Source organism: Marmota flaviventris, chromosome 5, assembly GCF_047511675.1.
Source record: "Marmota flaviventris isolate mMarFla1 chromosome 5, mMarFla1.hap1, whole genome shotgun sequence".
NCBI lineage: Eukaryota > Metazoa > Chordata > Mammalia > Rodentia > Sciuridae > Marmota > Marmota flaviventris.
Genome location: NC_092502.1, coordinates 130,154,651 through 130,174,126, shown reverse-complemented (window position 1 = coordinate 130,174,126; position 19,476 = coordinate 130,154,651). Strand labels below are relative to the sequence as shown.

General features: G+C 38.9%; 1 protein-coding gene across 1 annotated transcript; it reads left to right on the top strand.

Annotated features, from left to right (window-relative positions):
• The first annotated feature begins 2,961 nt into the window (after window positions 1–2,961).
• Window positions 2,962–19,113, top strand: Znf622 (zinc finger protein 622). Its single transcript, XM_027954391.3, has 6 exons — window positions 2,962–4,284; window positions 5,538–5,798; window positions 6,039–6,201; window positions 10,254–10,366; window positions 17,537–17,680; window positions 18,847–19,113. Exons 1-6 carry the CDS (start codon window positions 3,660–3,662, stop codon window positions 18,972–18,974), a joined length of 1,434 nt encoding a protein of 477 aa, XP_027810192.1. The 5' UTR covers window positions 2,962–3,659; the 3' UTR covers window positions 18,975–19,113.
• The last annotated feature ends 363 nt before the right edge of the window (window positions 19,114–19,476 follow it).

Below are 19,476 nucleotides of genomic sequence, written 5' to 3'. Positions count from 1 at the left end.
TGAAGCTGGCTTTGAACTTGCAACCCTCCTACTTCAGCCTCCCAAGCCGCTGGGATCAAAGGCATGCACCACAGTGCCCACTAGTGTATTTCTTTATACTGTTCCATTAGTGTTAGTTGCAAGACAGGAAATCATTGTGAAAACTGTTACTGGGGGTGGGGTTGTAGCTCAGTTGTAAAGCGCTTGCCTTGCATGTGTGAGGCCCTGGGTTCGGTCCCCAGCATCACATAAAAATAAAGATATTGTGTCCATCTACAACTAAAAAAATATTAAGAAAAACTTAGTATATTTACAAAAGTATATGAATACAAATTTACACAATACATTAATGGTACTTTTTACAAAACTTTTAATGCAAACATTACTGTTGTAATATCTGTTGTCACAGATCATTTGTATCATAGTCAAGTTAGAAAGTCTCAGAATTATATTTTGTGTATTATTCCTCCATTTCCACTGCAGCATTTATGTTAGAACAGAATGTTGGAAACAGGAATTCTGGTTCTAATGTTAAATATTATGGCTCTAAAACACAATGTCAAAGTCATACCATGTCTCCAAATCATGATTCAATTTTCCTAAACATACAATAAAGAAGTTAATTCTTCCCTTTTCACACTGGGATGTTTTAAGAATAAATGGAAAAAAGTATCTGAAGTAATTTTTTTTGGGGGGGAGCTATTTTTCCTGCCTGTGTCCCAATTAAGCCAATGTTTTAAACATTACAACAAAGGCAATCAGTAAGTTTACAAGAAAATTCTGTGACGTTCTTATGATGGGTCTAGCACTATAGTGGCCTCATAGTCCAATAAATACCTGTGGAATAAATGTATGGAAATGCGACAAAAAATACCTATTATTTCAGTTAATTGGGCACAATGTGTAAGGTTCTAAACTAGCCCCACTGGCTTTGGGGCTCTGGAAAGTTCACCTAACAACTCTGTTTCTCTAATTTAACAAAATAAAGATAAAATAGCTAGGTTATGTTTGCTAAAACTGGAAAATCAGTGATAATAATTGAGTGGTAGCCTATCTCTGAAAATGGTCCTGAAAGGCCATCTTGCCCCACTCCTCTGGTATCCATTCCCTGCTGTAGTTCCCTCTCACATTCAATAGAGCTGACCTGCATAATTGCACCTTATGGAATAACTGTGTGTGACCAAGGCCAGGTCACAAAAAAGACTCTGTGACTCTACTCTGTGCTAAGGGGATACCGTACTCAAGTTGACCTAGGTCTTCCTCTTGGTGAGAAACCAAAATCTCTTGCTATCAAGTATGTAAGTGAACCATTCTTGATGGGACTCCATCAGCCACAGACAAATACTAAACCTTCAGGTGGCTTTAGCCCTGGCAGCAGGTTCACTGCAACCTCATAAGATGGAGTCAGAACTACCCAGCTAAGCCACTCATATCAAGATTTGCAGAAATTTGATGCTGAATTTTGGAGTAATTCAATACAAAGTAATACATAACCAAATAGTATCATAGAGAACTTTTATTCTGGTAAGGACTTAGAATAGAGGTGGGCACTATTTTTGACAAAGGATTTAGATAAGCCTCTCTTCTGAAGATACTCAGATTGTTACTACATGCAGTAGGGAGAGTAAGAGGTTAGGCTTTTTAGTACTCACAAGACTCCACAAATATTATAGGGTCAAGTTGGCAGGAAAATGGTTATTTGAAGCCAACTTTGAAGGATTATGGAGGAGATCTGTTTTTGGTTTTTGCCTCAAATCATCCAGGGAACTCAAGGACAAGGAAATCTTATTTTTTTCTTTTTGGTACCAGGGATTGAACCCAAGGCACTTTACTGCTGAGCCACATCCCAAGCCTCCCTGCTCCCTACGTTTTTTTATTTTGAGACAGGGTCTCACTAAGTTGCTTAGGGCCTTACTAAGTTGCTGAGGCTGATTTTGAACTTGCAATCCTCCTGCCTAAATCTCTTGAGCTGCTGGGATTACAGGCATAGGCCATAGTGCCTGGCTCAAGGAAAGCTTTCAAAAGAGGAGACAAGGGCTGGGGGTTGTAGCTCAGTGGTGGAATACTTGCTTTGCATGTGTGAGGCACTAAATTTAATCCTCAGCACCACATAAAAAATAAATAATGGTTTTGTGTCCACCTATAACCAAAAATATTCTTAAAAAAAGGCAAACAGACTAAAGGCAGAAAATATACATATGCAGATTTAGCTAGGTTATGTTTAGCCAGAGACTATATCAGTTTTAATTTACTGGGAATCTGTCAGGCCAGGGGGACCAGCCCCTCAGCCTCTATTCTTGAAATGAGGAAAAACAGAATGCAGAAAAACAAGTTAACAGGAGGTTGCCCTAATTTCAGAGAAAGTCTATTTCAAGATTTATAATGTGAGCAAGAAGATCAGAGCAGAATAACAGGAGTTCTAGAACAATACCAACAAAAGACGCTTGCTTAGCTTGTTAGAATAACATCAAGTGTCACTGTGACCAAAGTAGGTTGAGCAAGGTAGAGAAGGTTGAATAGATCAGAAGTAGGGGTCCTCCTGGTAGCAGATCTTGTAGGACCTAGAACACAAAGGTAGGTGTTTGCAAAATCCTTCAATCTGGCCTATATTTTAACAACGTGTCTTCTCTTGGTGCTATTGGCAGCTTGGATTCTGAAAAAAATCTGACTCTGGTTCTACTCAACGTGTAGATAAACCTATGAACTTCCCCAAGTTTTTAAAGTTCATGTTTTCCTATAAAACCGTGCATATATATATGTGAAGGTACATAAGCAACTGACCACATGAAATGGGGCTAGTCTAGAGATGAGCTATGGTTGCAAGATACAAGATTTCCAAGATTTAATACCAAGAAAAGAACGTAAATTATCTTTTAAAATCTTTTCTACTGAAAACTTAAGAACAAACTATATCACTAACAGCGATTTCACCCATTTTTACTTTTTTAATAATACGGACACAGATTTAACATTACAGATGTGGCTTGGATTATATTTCCATTGGACAGTGGTTTGGCTGTGCTTTGGGCACCTCGCAGGAAAACGTTTATTCGTTTAAGAGCTTCGCCTGCGCTCTTCCCTCGCCCTAAGACGAGGCTCGGGGCTGAACTCTCGGGTCACTTGGTGAATCAGTCCAGCGGGACGGGCTGGGGTGCGAAGGTCCCAGAGGGCGTTTCCCGCTTTCGCCACCTGCATTCACCCGGCTCGTGGGCAAAGCATGCGGGTGTCGAGGACCCCCGACCTCCGTTCGCCGGCCGGACCTTCCTCGAGGGTTCCCAGGACCGGGAGCAGCCCCGGGCACCCACATCACCCTCTACTATAGCCATCGCCCGGACCGCGTCACACATCACCGCACAACCGCGGAGGAAGGTAACAGAGAGGACGCGGTACCTGACAATCAACACCCACACCGCCCTCCGGCTGGCTGAGTGGATCCAGGAGCTGGTCAGACGAACTTCCCTCGCCTTCCGGGGCGTGGCCCCAGGCCAAGAGGCGGGATTTCCCTTCCAGGTGTGAATATCTTCCGGCGTGTACCGGAAGTTCCCTCAGTGAGAAGCAGGAAGTTGGAGCGCCGAGTCTGTCTTCCTATCTCTGCGTAAAGCTAATCGCTAGCGGACTGTGGGACCGGAACGCTAATCGTTAGATTCTTGGCTAGGTCGCCTCTTGTTTCTCGCCTGGCCATGGCGACATACACCTGCATCACCTGCCGGGTGGCGTTCCGCGACGCGGAGATGCAGCGGGCCCACTACAAAACGGACTGGCACCGCTACAACCTGCGGCGAAAAGTGGCCAACATGGCTCCGGTCACCGCCGAAGGCTTCCAGGAGCGAGTGCGGGCGCAGCGGGCCGTGGCAGAGGAGGAGAGCAAGGGCACGGCCACCTACTGCACTGTCTGCAGTAAGAAATTCGCCTCCTTCAACGCCTACGAAAATCACCTCAAGTCCAGGCGGCATGTGGAGCTGGAGAAGAAGGCGGTGCAGGCTGTGAATCGGAAAGTGGAAATGATGAACGAGAAGAACCTGGAGAAGGGGCTAGACGTGGACAGTGTGGACAAGGACGCCATGAACGCGGCCATCCAGCAGGCCATCAAGGCCCAGCCGTCCACGTCTCCCAAGAAGGTGTCCACAGAGGAGTTCCGGAGTGCGGTGGCCGTCGCTGCGGGTGGACGTGGAACTCACGACCGAGACCCGGCAGAGAAACCGCCCCGGCTCCAGTGGTTTGAACAGCAGGCGAAGAAACTGGCCAAGCAGCAGGGCGGAGAGAGTGAGGAGGAGGAAGAGGAGGAGGAGGACCTGGATGGAGAAGGTAATGGCCTTGTCTGGGGGCGGAGGGCCAGAGGAAGTTGGCTTCCCTTAAGTTTCCAAGTTTATACTTAAGGGGTGTGTGGATATGTGTGTGTGGGTGTGTGAAAATGATCATTAGATTTCTGAAGTGCCTTCTGTGGCCAGCGTCCTCACAAGGAGTTTTCTCTGTTTGGTTCACTGCTGTACATCCAGGGCCTAAAACTTCACCTGGAAGAGGAATAGATGTTTAGTAAATATCTGTAGGATGAATTGACGCGTTCTCTGTTTCGGATAAGTTTTTCACATACGCATAGAAAGACACGTTATTGTCACACTGGCTGCTGTAAAATCGATTATTCTATTGGACTTCATGGTTCTAATGGGTTTTCACTTAGATTTGTTGATTAGAACTGAACGAGGGGCTCCCAATCAACTAGCAAAACTGGTGTGGAGCTTGAGCTTCATGAACTATTTGGTCTCTCCTTCCCTCATGCCTAGTCCTGTTAACATTGTTAATGTATGTCTTAGTGACTTAATTCATTTGTGTCTCCATAGCAAATACCTGAGACTTGGATGGAAGTTTATAAACAGTATCATTTATTTTCCCATAGTTTTGGAGGCTGGGAAGTGTAAAATCAAGGCATTGGCAGGGCCTTCCATAAGGGAGTTTGCTCGTGATTTACTCAAATGATAGAAAAGGCCGAAGATAAGGATTGTGTCCTCCTATAGCAGAAAGAGCAAAAGGCCAAAAAAAAAAAAAAGCTACTCTCCTCCTTCCCTCACCCCCTTTATTAGGACACTGATCCATAAAGTCTCCACCTCTTAGTACTGTAACTGTGGTGATTCAGTTTAAACATGAAAGAGCACATACATTCAAACGACAGCAGCAATTTGAAGCACAATACCACCATACCACCACCACATGCATGGCACTGTAGTACTCGTGTGAAATCCTAGATGTTGTTATAGTACTGAATAAGAATATCCGCCAAATGAAACCACAGACATAGGAAAGAAGTGTGACACTAATTCAGGGATATTACCATATACTGGAAAGCAAGATTAACAAGTTTCTTACCCATACAAATTTGTCTGTGGTAAATAAATAGTTAAAATTGAGATCTTGAAAAAGGATTTTTTTTTCCCAGGGGGATGCAGTTGCCATTCTGTCTCCCCAAACATAGGTATTCCTCTTTGTGTGAATCATTGTGGTGTCTTTGATTGTGGTTACTACTCTTTAAAGTTAACTTTGTTTATCAAAACTCTGGCTTGAAGATTGGGAAGATATTGATTCTGATGAAGAATTGGAATGTGAGGATACTGAAGTGATGGATGACACGGAGGAGCAGGATGCAGATGAGGAAGAAGCTGGGCATAGCCCACCCCTAGGTGCCATCCCAGTAACGGACTGCTTATTTTGTCCCCATCATTCAAGTTCCCTCATGAAGAATGTGGCTCATATGACTAAAGTCCACAGCTTTTTTATTCCTGATATAGAGTATCTTTCAGACCTTAAGGGTCTGATAAAATATTTAGGTAAGTATAATAGTTTTCCTTTTAATGAGGAAATACCATGTTATTGGGGTGGGCAGTTGTCAAGGGAACATCAGTTTTATGTTTCTCATCAATCTTTGATTTAATTATTTAGTGAAAATTAGAAATGAATGCGGTTTTTTTGTTTTGTTTTTGTTTTTGAGTTGTGGAAATAAATGTTGAGATTTAATCTGGCTGCAAAAAACTGCTTTCGTATTTTTTTTCCTCAAATTATTTAACCAGGAGAGAAAGTTGGTGTTGGGAAGATTTGCTTGTGGTGCAATGAGAAAGGGAAATCCTTCTACTCCACAGAAGCTGTACAGGCACATATGAACGACAAAAGCCACTGTAAGCTTTTCACAGATGGTGATGCTGCTTTGGAATTTGCAGACTTCTATGATTTTAGGTAAGTCTAGGAGTTCATAATGTGAAGTGAATTGAGGTGGTATTCAACAATATATTCTTCCCCCACCCCCAGCACCAGGGATGGAACCCAGTGGTGCTTAACCTCTCAGCCCTCTTTCTATTTTATTTAGAAACTGGGGCTCTTTAAGTTGCTTAGGGCCTTGCTGAATTGCTGAGACTGGCTTTGACTTTGTGATTCTCCTGCCTCAGCTTCCTGAGCTGCTGGGATGCAGCACCACTCAATATATTCATTATATATATGTATATTCATAATAACTCTTGTAGCACCTCTGTATAGGTTAAGAAACTCAGTTTAGCACATTTAGGAAAGAGAAGATTAAGATTTCAGGCACAAACTGTAGTTTGTCTCACTTGTTTTTGTTCTTTGTAGTTAAATGATCAGGAGTTCAGTTTTGCCAATTACCTTGTGAACAGAGGTGAAGAAATTAGGTTTCATTCCTCGAGGGACCTTGAATCAAGCTGTCTCCTAAAGGAGTTGAGATGGTTGCTAAACTAGGATGATCATAATACTAGATCATGGTATTTGGTGGTGAGATTATCCCATTGATGGTTTAACCCTAACTGAAATCTCAAGTAGTTCTTACATCATGCAACAAATGGATGTTAGGTGCTCATGAAAAACTAAGATTTTATTGTCAGAATTCCTCCAATGTAGTAAAGGAGAGAAGCAGGCATATATAATCATCATACCAACCATTCATAGCTGAAGTGATACAGGAGCTCAGAAAAGTCATCTTCTGTTAAACTTCATGTTTTCTCCCTGATGTGTCCTTTTGCAATTGAGGACTTTGTAGTTGTGGGCATAAGTAGGGGGTTAGAGGTGGTGGCAGTCAAGAAGACAGAATATCTGCTAAAAGTGGAGAGCATCCTCTTACAGACAAGAGACAGTATTTCTCCCTCTCAGGTTTCCTGTCAGCAGTGTTTATTACCTTTTAACTTAGGTTGTTCTAATCAAAGTGCTCAAAGCCAATGATTGAGTCAAGAGGCTGTAGCTAGCAGCTGGCTTAGAATGCTGCAGTGTTGGTTTTCTAGCCCCCCTATCCATGCCTTCTTATATATTCAGGATCCTACCTAGTCTCATAGATTTTAGTACCTCTTGTAGGCTCATGTCACCTCAATTTTTCTCTCTACTAGAGCATTCACTTCAGCTCCAGGTTTATGTATCCAGCCCTCCTTGATGTTTCCACTTTATTCAAAATCAAACTCCTGCTGTGCTTGCTAACTTGATCTTCCTTAAGTAAATGACAGCTCTGTCCTTTTTAGTTACTTAAGCCAAAAAGTTTGCCATCATCTTTTCTGTTTTATTTCATGCTTACATTAACTCCTTTACCATTCCTGCCCCGCACACCTTCAGAATCTAACTACTTCTTACTTCCTACACTGCTGCAACCTGGATCCACGTCCCCCTTAGGTTTCACTGAATTTGCTGCAGTACTTCCCTGCCTGCTTGTCTCCTAACTTTCATTTTTACCATCCCTTACATTCTATTCTCAGAGCTAGCCACAGGGATTCTCTTAAAATATAAGTCAAATCAAATTCCCCTCAAAATCTTCCAAGGGCTTCCTGTCTTACTCAAAGCAAAAGCTAAAGTTTAATGGTCTACACAACCTTTTGTGGTTTGGCTGTCCTTATCACTCTGGTGTTTTCTGTTTCTTGCTTGTTCCATTCCTAGCTATTCTTCTTCTTCTTCTTTTTTTTTTTTTTTTTTTTTCAGTTGTTGATGGACACAATACTTTTGTTTTGTTGATTTATTTTTATGTGATGCTGAGGCTCAAACCCACTTCCTCACACATGCTAGGTGAGTGCTCTACCACTGAGCCACAACCCAGCCCTATTCCTAGCTATTCTAAAAACAAAAATTATGTTTCTCAGTTCCTTTGTACTTTCTGTTGTCTTTGCCTATAACCTTTGCTGAAATATTCATATGACTTGTTCATTCACTTCTGCAGGGTTTGGCATAAATTCCACCTTTTCAGGGTGGCCTTCTATGACCACCTTTCATAAAATCACAACACCTACCTGATATTTTTTAATCCTCTTTATTTTTCTTAATAGTTTTGCTGCCAGTTTGCATATTATTTATTTATTGTTTTTCTCCTTCTAGAATCTAAGCTTCAAAAAAAGTAAAGGCTTTTGTTGTTGTGTTGCTTACTGGTTGTTGTGTGGACTATTTGTATTAAAATTAATAACTGATGTAAATGGTTCAAGAAGTGAATTTTCTTTAATTCAAATAATGCTTTTTTGAATCTGTACAGAGTTTATTGTGTGAATTCCTAAAAATGAGAAATGGTGTGAGCCTTTATAAAAATGAATATTAAGTGGCTTATTTACATTAAAAAAAAAACAAAAGTTGATTGTGCTCAGTAAAGAAAACTTGGTAAATAGAAAGCCTTACATGCAAAGCCAGCACTGAGTACTTACTGCCTGCCTGACACTGTTTAATAAGCTCTTTATGTGGATTCACTCAGATAAAAAATGACCAGTTGCCTATAATTCTCCCTTCCTCTAAATATAACCAATGTTAACTTATTTTGGACTTAAAATTTTTTATTGAAGAATAAACTTATAGAAGGTGCATTAATGTGTGTACAGATGAGATCATAATTCACTTTGGTGAAATTGTATATGGTGAGCATCCAGATCAAGAAACAGAACACTAATGATACTCTGTCGTTTCCCTTGTGTGTATTTTCAGGAAGTATCCCTCCAGTCTTGAAGAATAACCACTGTTCTGACATAGAACTGAGTAGTTGATTTTGCTTGTTTTTGTACTTACATAAATGAAAGAATATACTCTTTTGGGTCACCTTCTTCCTTACATCTTCCTTTACACCCATACTAACTTATACAGTTGTAGATTATTGGTTCTAATTGTTGTAGAGTATTCTGTTGAATGCATCACGGTACCTCACCTACTGCTGGTGCACATTCAAGTGGTTTCTAGTTTGGAGCTATCATCAGTAATGCCCCTGCATAATTCTGGTATATGTCTTTTGGCAAAAGTATACATATTATATGTTGATATATATTTAGGAGTCTGGCCAGAGGATATACTTATGTTTAATTTTAGAAGATGATGTCAAATTGTCTTCCAAAGTGGTTATCTGTACTTCCACTTTTGGTGAGGGAGAATTTTTTATTTTAGCCCCTTGGCAGTTATGTAGTCATTTTAATTCTTCCTTATTATGAAACATGTAATTGAGAATGTTTTTATTTATTTATTTATTGGCTGTTTGGAGATCTTTTTGTGAAGTGTCTGATTAAATCTTTTGTTCATTTTTTATTGGGCTGTCTATTAATATTTTAATGTGAGTTTTCCATGTACATGTGTAAATATGAATTTATGATAATTTTTAGGAATGTAGAGATTCTTCCAGAATTGTACTGTCAATACAGTAATTACTAAGTGTTCCCTTGTGGCTATTTAAATCAATTAAAATTATAAATTAGGGTTGAGGTTATAGCTCAGTGGTAGAGCGCTTGCCTCGCAACCTGTGGGGTGCTGGGTTCTATCCTCAGCACCACATAAAAATAAATAAAAGATATTGTGTCTATCTTTAAAAAAAACTTTAAAGAATATAAATTAAAAATTTAAAAAATCTATTCTTCAGTCACAGTACCCCATTTTAAATTTCAGTGCTTTGAAACCCACACGTCTAGAGCTACTGCGTAGGACGCACACATATAGAACATTTCTGACATTACAGTTCTGTTGGATAGCACAGTTCTAGAATTTGTTTTTACAGTGGTTAAATTGACTAGAGCTCCATGTCCAGTCTGTATTATCCTCTTCCTTAGCACTTACTTGGTAACCTTCTGAAGGAGAAACAAATAAGAGGAAAAATTCTCCTGTTAGGACATTTGCTCACTTCTACTGAAAAATGCTAACAAGTTGTTTTTCCCCTAAAACCTTTCAGCTGGCAGTTCATGCAGCTGTTTTTTAAATAGCTAGCAGGTTGACCACATTTGCAAATACCATTTTTATTTTTAATTGAGGTAATGTGTTTATTAACACCTGTTCGCTGTTAATAGGAGCAGCTACCCAGATCACATGGAAGGGGAGGACCCCAGTGAGGCTGAGGAGTTACCCTCAGAAAAGAACTTGGAATATGACGATGAAACTATGGAGCTGATTCTGCCTTCTGGTAAGTGTTTGTCAAAAATAAGTGACTTGCTGCCAGTGGATTGTGAAAGAGGCATAGCTGAAGAAAATAGAACATAAATTCAAGTGTATGTTTGCATTCTCATGTACATATGAATTCAGAAGGTTGCTGCCTAGCTCTAAGTTGGTTCTTTTGTTTTAACTGGGCCAGTGTTTTTGCTCATTTCTTTTATGGTTCAGAACATTTTGATTAGGCATTTCTTTTTTTTTTTTCTTTTGGGTTTTAAAAAATATGTGGACACTTTTTATTCTGTTCATCTTTTGTTGTTATCGCTAATATTGCTTTTACTCTAATTCTTTGAACTGATTACTGTGTCTTTATGTTACTCAGACTTCCAAATGGTAGTCTTGGCAAGTATGTGTCTGACTGATATTCCCTGTGTTGCCTTTCTGTATTCTGGTTGTAGGGCAGGCTTGGAATTTCAATTCTGCCTTCTCTGGGAAATAGGATTCAGGGTGGAAATTCATCCTAGATATGAGAAGATGAAGAGTAACTACAAATATGAGAGGTGTCAACTGTTGTTTATTGTGTGGAAAGAAGGAAGTGTTGTAGGGAAGCTACAGAGGGCATACACAGAGGTAAAAGGAAAGGAAATAGTAGAAATGATAAGATCCTCATAATTCCTGATATTTACTGTGCAGTTATTAGTATGTTCAGGCTTTACAATAAGTCTTCAAGGAACTTAGAGAGGTTGAGTAATTTACCCCAAACCACACACCTAGTTAGTGAAGCCTATTTCTGACTTTCCTATATTAACTGGCGAATGTAGTAATGGTGGGGTGGGAGCAACACATTGCCAGTGGAGGTGTCTGATGAAGAAGCAACCCTGTAGTATTGCTTTCCATATGCAAAATTTCTGTGTTGGTACAGACAGCCATCTTAATTCAGAACCATAACTTTTGAAGGCTAAGGGCAACTTTAGGATGTGACAATAGAAAGAAAGGGCAGGCAGAATGTGTCTTGAAGATAAAATTCTTCCTATAGTGATATGGAAGTTAATTGCAATATATTATGTCTTTACCAATACAGAATATAAGAAATATAGTCAGTTCTCTATATCAATGGTTTTTGCATCTGCAGTCAACCAAGAAGTAAAAATATCTGAGGAGAAAATTTTGTCTGTAGTGAACATGTGTAGGCTTTTTTCTTGTCATTATTCCTTAAACAACATGGCATAACAATTATTTATGTAGCATTTACCCTCTTGGGTATTAAAATTAATCTAGAGATGATTTAAAGTATTGGTTGTATGGAAGTACTGTACCATTTTATATAAGGGACTGATATCCCTGGAGTCTGGTATTTGAAGGTAGGATTCTGGAATCAGTCCCTCCCAGATACCAAGGATTGACTATGTTTAATAATTTATTTTTCGTGACTCTTTGGCTTTGTGTCTTTTTAGCTTCCACTTATCTGTAGGATATGATAACGGCAGACCTTAAATAAGTTGAGAAAGACATCCTTATAAAGCAGTATCTGACATGTTGTAGAATCACTATACTGTTCACTTTATTTTTCATCTACTTTAGCACACTATATTGCAAAAAATATACATCACAGTGAGCATGTCATATATAAGAAATGTAGCATATTTGAAAGAAGTTTTCATCTGGACTTTAAATTTTTGAAACTTGAAAAAAATGGAAACTCCTCAGCTATATAGAAAACACGATGTCCTAGGGTGATTGAGTTTTCTTAGATTAGCCAAAGCCAAAAATGGCTATCATTTTAGGATACTCTTTTTCTCCCACATTCAGGTGATTTGGCAACTCCTAAATATCTTTTGAATACTTTTTAAATTTTTTTTCTTTTTATCTCTTTGTGACACTATTATAACTTCCTGTCTGGCCTTCTGTAATCTGTTTTCCACATGCATACCAGAACATTTTTTCTAAAACTTCAGTATACTTTACCTTCTGGAATTCCTCTGGTGGAGCTTTTGCCTGAGTTTTTATAGCTTCTGGTCCTTCAGGTGTCTTGTGCTCTTCCTCTATATGCCCACTTACAATTTGTTTGCTCCTCTGGATCTTTGCATGGTGGTGCCTCTATTGTATTCCCACTCCTCCTCTAAGACTCATCTTCTTTGGGTTCACCCCGCTGCCTGGAAAGCCTTCCCTAATCCCTCTACTGTCACTTTATTGAGTGACAGAAATCTCCTTTGTTCCCAGGATGCTTGTATATCTGTGATAACATTGACTTTACTCCTTTGTAATTATTGGTTTGCTTGCCTGTCTTCCCAGGTTACTTTTTAAAAATGTATATGTGTGTATTTTTTTAAACGGACAGAGACTAATTGTACATGTTTATAGAAGACAGTGAGACATTTTACATGTATACAGTGTGTAAAGGGGATAATTGGCATATCTGTTACCTCAGACAAAATACCATTTCTTTGTGCTGGGAGGATTCAAAATCCTATTGGCTATTTTGAAATAGTCAATTGTTGTCAACCATAGTTACCCTGCTGTGCTATAGAACCTTGGAAGTTATTTTCTCTAACCCCCAATCACTTTGGAGAACAGATTATTTTCTTTCATCTTTTCATCTCAGTACAGGGTCTCAGACACATAAAAGACAGATAAATATTTGTTGACTGAAAGGGTAGAGGTGATATTTTTAAAAGTAAAGCAAGGTTGATTCCCTGGAGCCTATGACAATAAAGGAAAAGGCAAGCAGAGGGAGTTTACGGGGGCTTAGAATCTTATTTGTCTTCATTACCCCCTAAGTCTTTGGAGAAGATTGCTTTGCCTGTGTGTAATATAGTCAAAGAAGAAAGTGACCTGAGATTAGCTGGAAAGTCCATTTTCTCTTGGTTTTAAAGCCTTTTTTTCCTTACTCACAAATATGGGCCCAGTAGTTGATTCATATTATTTTAAAGTACTGGATAATAGTCTCAGTAATTGGGTGACAGAAGTCTCCTCTATTCCCAGGATGCTTGTATATCTGTGATAACATTGACTTTATTTCTTTGTAATTATTGGCTTGCTTGGAATCTCAGATTGCTCTTTGATGTAGTCCGAGAAGCAGTGAGGTAACTGGTTTGGTAGTCTAGTATTGCAAAATACTGTACTTTTAGGCAAACTAGCTCAGGAAAGACCTAGCCAACAACCAGAAACTGTCTACTCCAAGTAGTCTTAACTAGACTGTGCCCTTTTTTTGGTGTGTGGGAGTATGTGTTTTTCTTGAGAAAGATTGTAGTTTTGTGACCTGGAGAAGATTTGGGGCCATTAATAAGAATATGCAAATACAAATCACTACTCATCACAAATAATGGTTTTGTCTAAATGGCAACAAATCAAAAAACATTGTATTCTGAAATTTTCTCCATCTGGACTGACATAGTGCTTTTAGTGTTGCCTGTACTTTATCATCTCAGATTTTAAAAGCCAGTCATGCTTTTGTCAGTCATGTTTGTAGTGATACCTGACAGTCCATTGGTTTGTTCTTGTGCCTCAATATTGGTTTAAAAGGGAGGGGTTTAAATGGCTCAAGAAAATAGGAACACTCTAAAAAAAATTGTAAAAATGTAGCAGCATCATTGTTTAATTACCTATTTATCTTTTTGAAGAACATAACCTTTCAGAAACTTCTTCAGATATGCTCATCTATATGACTGGGTTAGCATGGATGTTAGTTAGCTTAAAGCTAATTTGGAAATTATTTTAAATCTAGTTACTCAAGATTGTTCTCCGTAAAATGCAAGCTGATGATCCCAGAGCCAGTGACAAAATTATCCAGTAGAGGGCACTATTAGCATGTCTTTTGCAGATTGTGGTCTGGCAGGGTTCCTTGAATTTCTTTGTTCCTCAGTTCACTTAGAGGAAGCTGGAGTGAAAGACACATTCCTCTAGCTGCTGACTAGCTACATGAAACTGTTGTTGAATCCATAAGAAATACATAATTAGTCGCCTTATTAATCATCAAAACTAGAGATGGGGATGTTTTCTTTTACAGTATCTGTTGTTGTCAATTGCATGGCTATTTGTTAAGAAGGAGCGGATAGTTTTGTAATGTACATGAAATTTAGATGGACAGGTTGTATGCCTCACCATAAATCAGACAAAACCTATCTGTTGTTAATTGGACAGTCACACAGTCCCTAAGGATACTTTACCATGATGAAGGCTTTCACGTTGAGCTGTTCTTAGCATAGTATACTTGGTGCTAATGTCCTGTGCTCATTGCCACCAACACATCAGTAACTCTAAACACTGTTTTTACTTCTCTCCTGCCAACTATTGGAAACTGTAGAATGTATTTCCAAATGGTGTATAAAAATATAAACCAGCATTATCATATAATGGTTTAGGAATAATCATCATGCAAACCTGGAACTAGAGCACCCTGACCTAATATTGCAAATAGAAAATTACAGTGAATGATGCTGGGATTTTTCTGTTAGGCTTACACTTTAGCTTGAGTCTCTTTCCATCAGATACATCTCACTTATTTCTTGTTATTTTGGAGGTTTGTTAACTCTTGTGCTGCCTGAACAGTCAAGTTCAAGGGAAATAGTTTCATTCCTATTGGCAAAGACTAGGTCTTTGAGATGGAAGGTTCTTTTTGTCATCTCTTTGAGTATGATCATAAAACCAAAAACAAGTACTTTTCCATGTCTGTGTTGCAAGGCAGTCATTTTCCAGTGTCTTGCCAGGTATAGGGATTTAAAATAACCTGACAACATTTTTTTAATGTGAATTAAAGGTCTAGATCCCAAAAACAAATACAAGCTTGTACACATACAAGCTTCTACATTTAGTATCCCATTCATGGTCTTTCTAATCAAAAGATTCTGAAAGAAATAGTTTTACATACACAAATATAAAACTTTTTTAGAAACTATACACAAATCTCTACTTTAGCTTTATTTATTTGTTTGTTTGTTTGCTTATTTATTTATTTGGTGGTTGGTTGGATTTGGTCCTCTGGTGACTCCTTGATTATTACATCAGCTATAACATCCTCTTAATAGGAATCTTGGATTGTTCCTCTGGTAAATATCTTTTCTTCAGTTTTTTATTAGACTAACTACAGAAATTCCAAAGCTTTTGGTGGTCAATAAATTTGTTCCATTTTCTTTTTTAAAATCTTTTTAGTTGTAGTTGGACACAATACCTTTGTTTTATTTATTTATTTTTATGTGGTGTTGAGGATTGAACCCAGTGCCTTGTATCTGCTAGGCAAGCGATCTACCTCTGAGCCACAACCCCAGCCCCGGGAACAGTTCTCGTTTGAAATATAGTATTTTCCCTCCACACTGTGTTATAATTGCTGAGGGGCTTATATATACAATTTTATATTGTAATGACATCAAAATTTGTTGAAAGTTAGAAATTAGTTTCTGAAAGCTTGATTGACCCACAGAATTTTATCAGTTTTTTCTAAGTAAATAAAAATCCTCTGTAGAGAGAATTCAACTTAATCATCTTTTAAAATTCTAGTTCACTAACTGATTCACCAAATGTTTTTTATCATTTGGGAAGTAATAGGATTTTAAGCCCTGGTACTATTGATAGTTGGGTCTAATAATACTTATTGCCAGGTGCTATCCTGTGTGTTTAAAAGTTTAGGAAGTATTTCTGATATCTACCCACTAGATGCCAGTAGCATGCCTCTAGTTGTAACAACCCAAGATGTTTCCAGTCAGAGCCAAATGTTCCCTGTGGGATAAAATTACCTCTGTTGGAGAATGCAATGGAGAATTTAGGTAAGGGAAAGGTGGATTTCTATTGTGGACCCTGACTGTGGTTCTTAGGTCTAACTATCAGGATTGTTCTCTGTTTAATCTTCGTATTAAAAAAAAAAAAAAGGCTAAAAAGTCCTTATTTTCTAGGGCCCTTTTATCTGTTTTAGTAGGAGTTGCTATGGGGAGTTCTTGGGAGGCATATTGTAAGTACAAGATTCTGAAATTTTGCTGAAAAGTGATTTACCATTCTCTCTTTGTTTTGTACCAGGGATTGAACTCAGGGGCACGCAACCACTGAGCCACATCTTCAGCCCTATTTTGTATTTTATTTGAAAACAGTGTCTTACTGAGTTGCTTGTCACCTTGCTTTTGCTGAGGGTAGCTTTGAACTCGGAATCCTCTTGTCTCAGCCTCCAGAGCTGCTGGGATTACAGGCATGTGCCACTGTGCCCAGCCCATTCTGTCTTTGTTTCCTCTGCTTTGTCTTTATTTAGTAGCTAGAACACTGTTTCTTCTGACATATCCATTTTCCAGCTAGATCTTAAGGATTGATTTGGGAAAGCCCTTGCTTTATAATTCTACCTTGAAAAAACTATCCAACTCAGTGTTTAAATATTGCTCTTTGTTGGGTATAGTGGTGCATGCTATAATCCCAGTAACTCAGAAGGCTGAAGCAGGAGGGTCACAAGTTCAAAGCCAGCCCTGAGCATCTTGGTGAGTCCCTGACTCATAATTTTAAAAATAACTGAGGATAAGTGGTTAAGTGCCACTGGGTTCTATCCCTATTTTAAAAAAGAGAGATGCAACCATTCTGGAAAGCAGTATGGAAATTCCTCAGAAAACTTGGAATGAAATCACCATTTGACCCAATTATCCCACTCCTTGGCATATACCCAAAGGACTTAAAATCAGCATACTGTAGTGACACAGCCACATCAATGTTTATAGCAGCTCAATTCACAGTAGCTAAACTATAGAACCAATGTAGGTGATCTTCAAAAGATGAATAGACAAAGAAAATGTGATACATATACACTATGGAATATTACTCAGCCATAAAGAAGAATGAAATCATGGCATTTGCAGGCAAATGGCAGGAACTGAAGACTATCATGCTAAGTGAAATAACCCAATCCCAGTGTTTTCTCTGATATTCGAATGCTGATTCACAATAGGTGTGGAAGGGTGGAGTTTTACTGGAATGGACTTGGGGAAGGGAGTGGGCATGGGAATGGGAAAGATAGTAGAATGAATTGGACATAATTTTCCTATGTTCATATATGAGTATACAACCAGTGTAACTCCACATCATGTATAAGCACAAAAATGGGAAATTGTACTCCATGTATGTATCATATGTCAAAGTACATTCTACCATCATGTATAATTAAAAAGAACAAATTAAAATTTTTTTAAAGTATAACCATAAGTAAAAAATAAAAAAATATCATTCTTTTGAAAAACAGGTGCCAGAGTTGGTCATCGCTCCTTGATGAGATACTACAAACAGCGATTTGGCTTGTCAAGAGCTGTGGCAGTTGCTAAAAATCAGAAGGCTGTGGGCAGAGTACTCCAACAGTACCGAGCCCTAGGGTGGACTGGCAGCACAGGTACATCTGTTTACAGTTATTGACCAGCCCAAGAACCTGTACTTGTAGAAGGGGCTTGGGTGATATCATTTCTATTTATATTGTCATTAGAAGCCTGATTTCTTAGTTGTAGGGTTTTCATTATCACTTAGTTATAGTGAAGCCCAAGGCTCCACGACTTAAAAACTTCATATTCCTGGTATAATAACTCTATATACGCTATTAACTTTTTCAACAGACAATACTTAGAAAAAGAATTATTTAGTAATCATCCCAGGCTGAAATTATCCTGGAGGCTACACAGAAGAATTGAGTTATAAATAACTTGGTGGTTATAAATAGTTTAGGCTGTGGAGTTGACCATGACTTATATGATGTACTTACAAGTTCTTATGTGATGAACATGAGTAATTTAATTACGCTTCTTTTTCCTTGTTTATACACTGAGGATGTTAAGGGAAGGGCCTACCTTTTTGAGTTGAGAGGATTGACCTTCATAATGCATGTGTGATACAGGGTGTGCAAATAGTAAGGTTGGCTCTCAGTCCTCTTCTTATGATCTTTCCATAGAAAACTTAGAATATTCAGATAGTAAAGCTGGCCACTGAAGTTATTAAGCTTTGAAACTTCATCAATATGATGCTATTTAAATCTACTCTGATGTGTGGACTGCATAAAGCTGCTTATCTGTACATCTTCAGGGAAAACGGTCCAGCCAGAGGCACGTGGAGAGGGCAGGGGGAGAACTGCCTCCTGATGACTTAGAAAGCGCTGGTGCCTAAGATCCATTTTAAACCCTGTGTTTATATGCACCTGTTACCTTCATCATGGCTGCTTGTGAGTCATGAGGCCACTTGAATCTAGCAAAAAAAGAATTATTGTCTGACTCAATTTATAGCTCCCACCTTGTCCTCTTAGATCAGTGGAGCCTATAATCCTTTCAAGATTATAAAAATTAAAGAAGCTAATACAGAGAAATGTGTATTTACAAAAGTTCTGATCTGTGGCTGGGATACACTTTACCCTCTAGGCTCATTGGTGGGAAACCTCAAGATAGCATCTCTTCTTTAAGTATAAAAGAGCCCATTCTTCCCAAATTAACTTTGCCATTCTGTACAAAGATTGGGCTTTCACTGACCATAAATAACTGAGCTTCCGCTCATTTTTAAACTTCTTTCCAACCACAGGAGCAGCTCTTATGCGAGAGCGGGACATGCAGTATGTCCAAAGGATGAAATCAAAATGGATGCTGAAGACAGGAATGAAGAACAATGCCACCAAGCAAATGCACTTTAGGGCCCAAGTGAGATTCTGAGAGTCTGCTGGATTGAGTGATTGTCTCCTGCACGAGTTTCCTCCTTGCCTGAGGACCAGTGGAACCTGGCTTGTGGGATACGCCCTTTTGCTGCTACTTCACTTGTTCTGACCTAATAATAAAATCAGACTCATGTTGATTTTCAGGTGGCATTTGTGAACAGTGTTTTCAGCTTAATTTTACATGGTGTGTGTCTGCTGCAGTCTGATACCTGCACTGCTTCGTGGCAGTCACATTATTGCCTCACCTTTCAAGCGATATCTGGCTGTCAGCATGATAGGGGAAACTTGAGTGACTTGTCTGCTCCAAAATCAGTTTAACTTTCAAAATAACTCATGACATGAGGGCACTAGGACATATTTGAGGGGGCTTTTTGAGACTTCTGTGGGAGAAAAATTGTCACTCATTGAATATGTTGTGGTTCGTGTGGAGGTGTGTGTCTCTGGCATTGATTAAATCCAGCAGAGGTAAAGTGGGTTATTGTTAAGTTTTTCTATTTCTA

What these genes read in the sequence shown, in the direction of transcription:
- Znf622 (XM_027954391.3), top strand. Translation starts at nt 3,660, where the DNA reads ATGGCGACATACACCTGCATCACCTGCCGGGTGGCGTTCCGCGACGCG. An exon ending in GGGTCTGATAAAATATTTAG is followed by an intron (nt 5,799 to 6,038) that starts GTAAGTATAATA and finishes TTATTTAACCAG; the next exon opens with GAGAGAAAGTTGGTGTTGGG. An exon ending in GGAGCTGATTCTGCCTTCTG is followed by an intron (nt 10,367 to 17,536) that starts GTAAGTGTTTGT and finishes TTTGAAAAACAG; the next exon opens with GTGCCAGAGTTGGTCATCGC.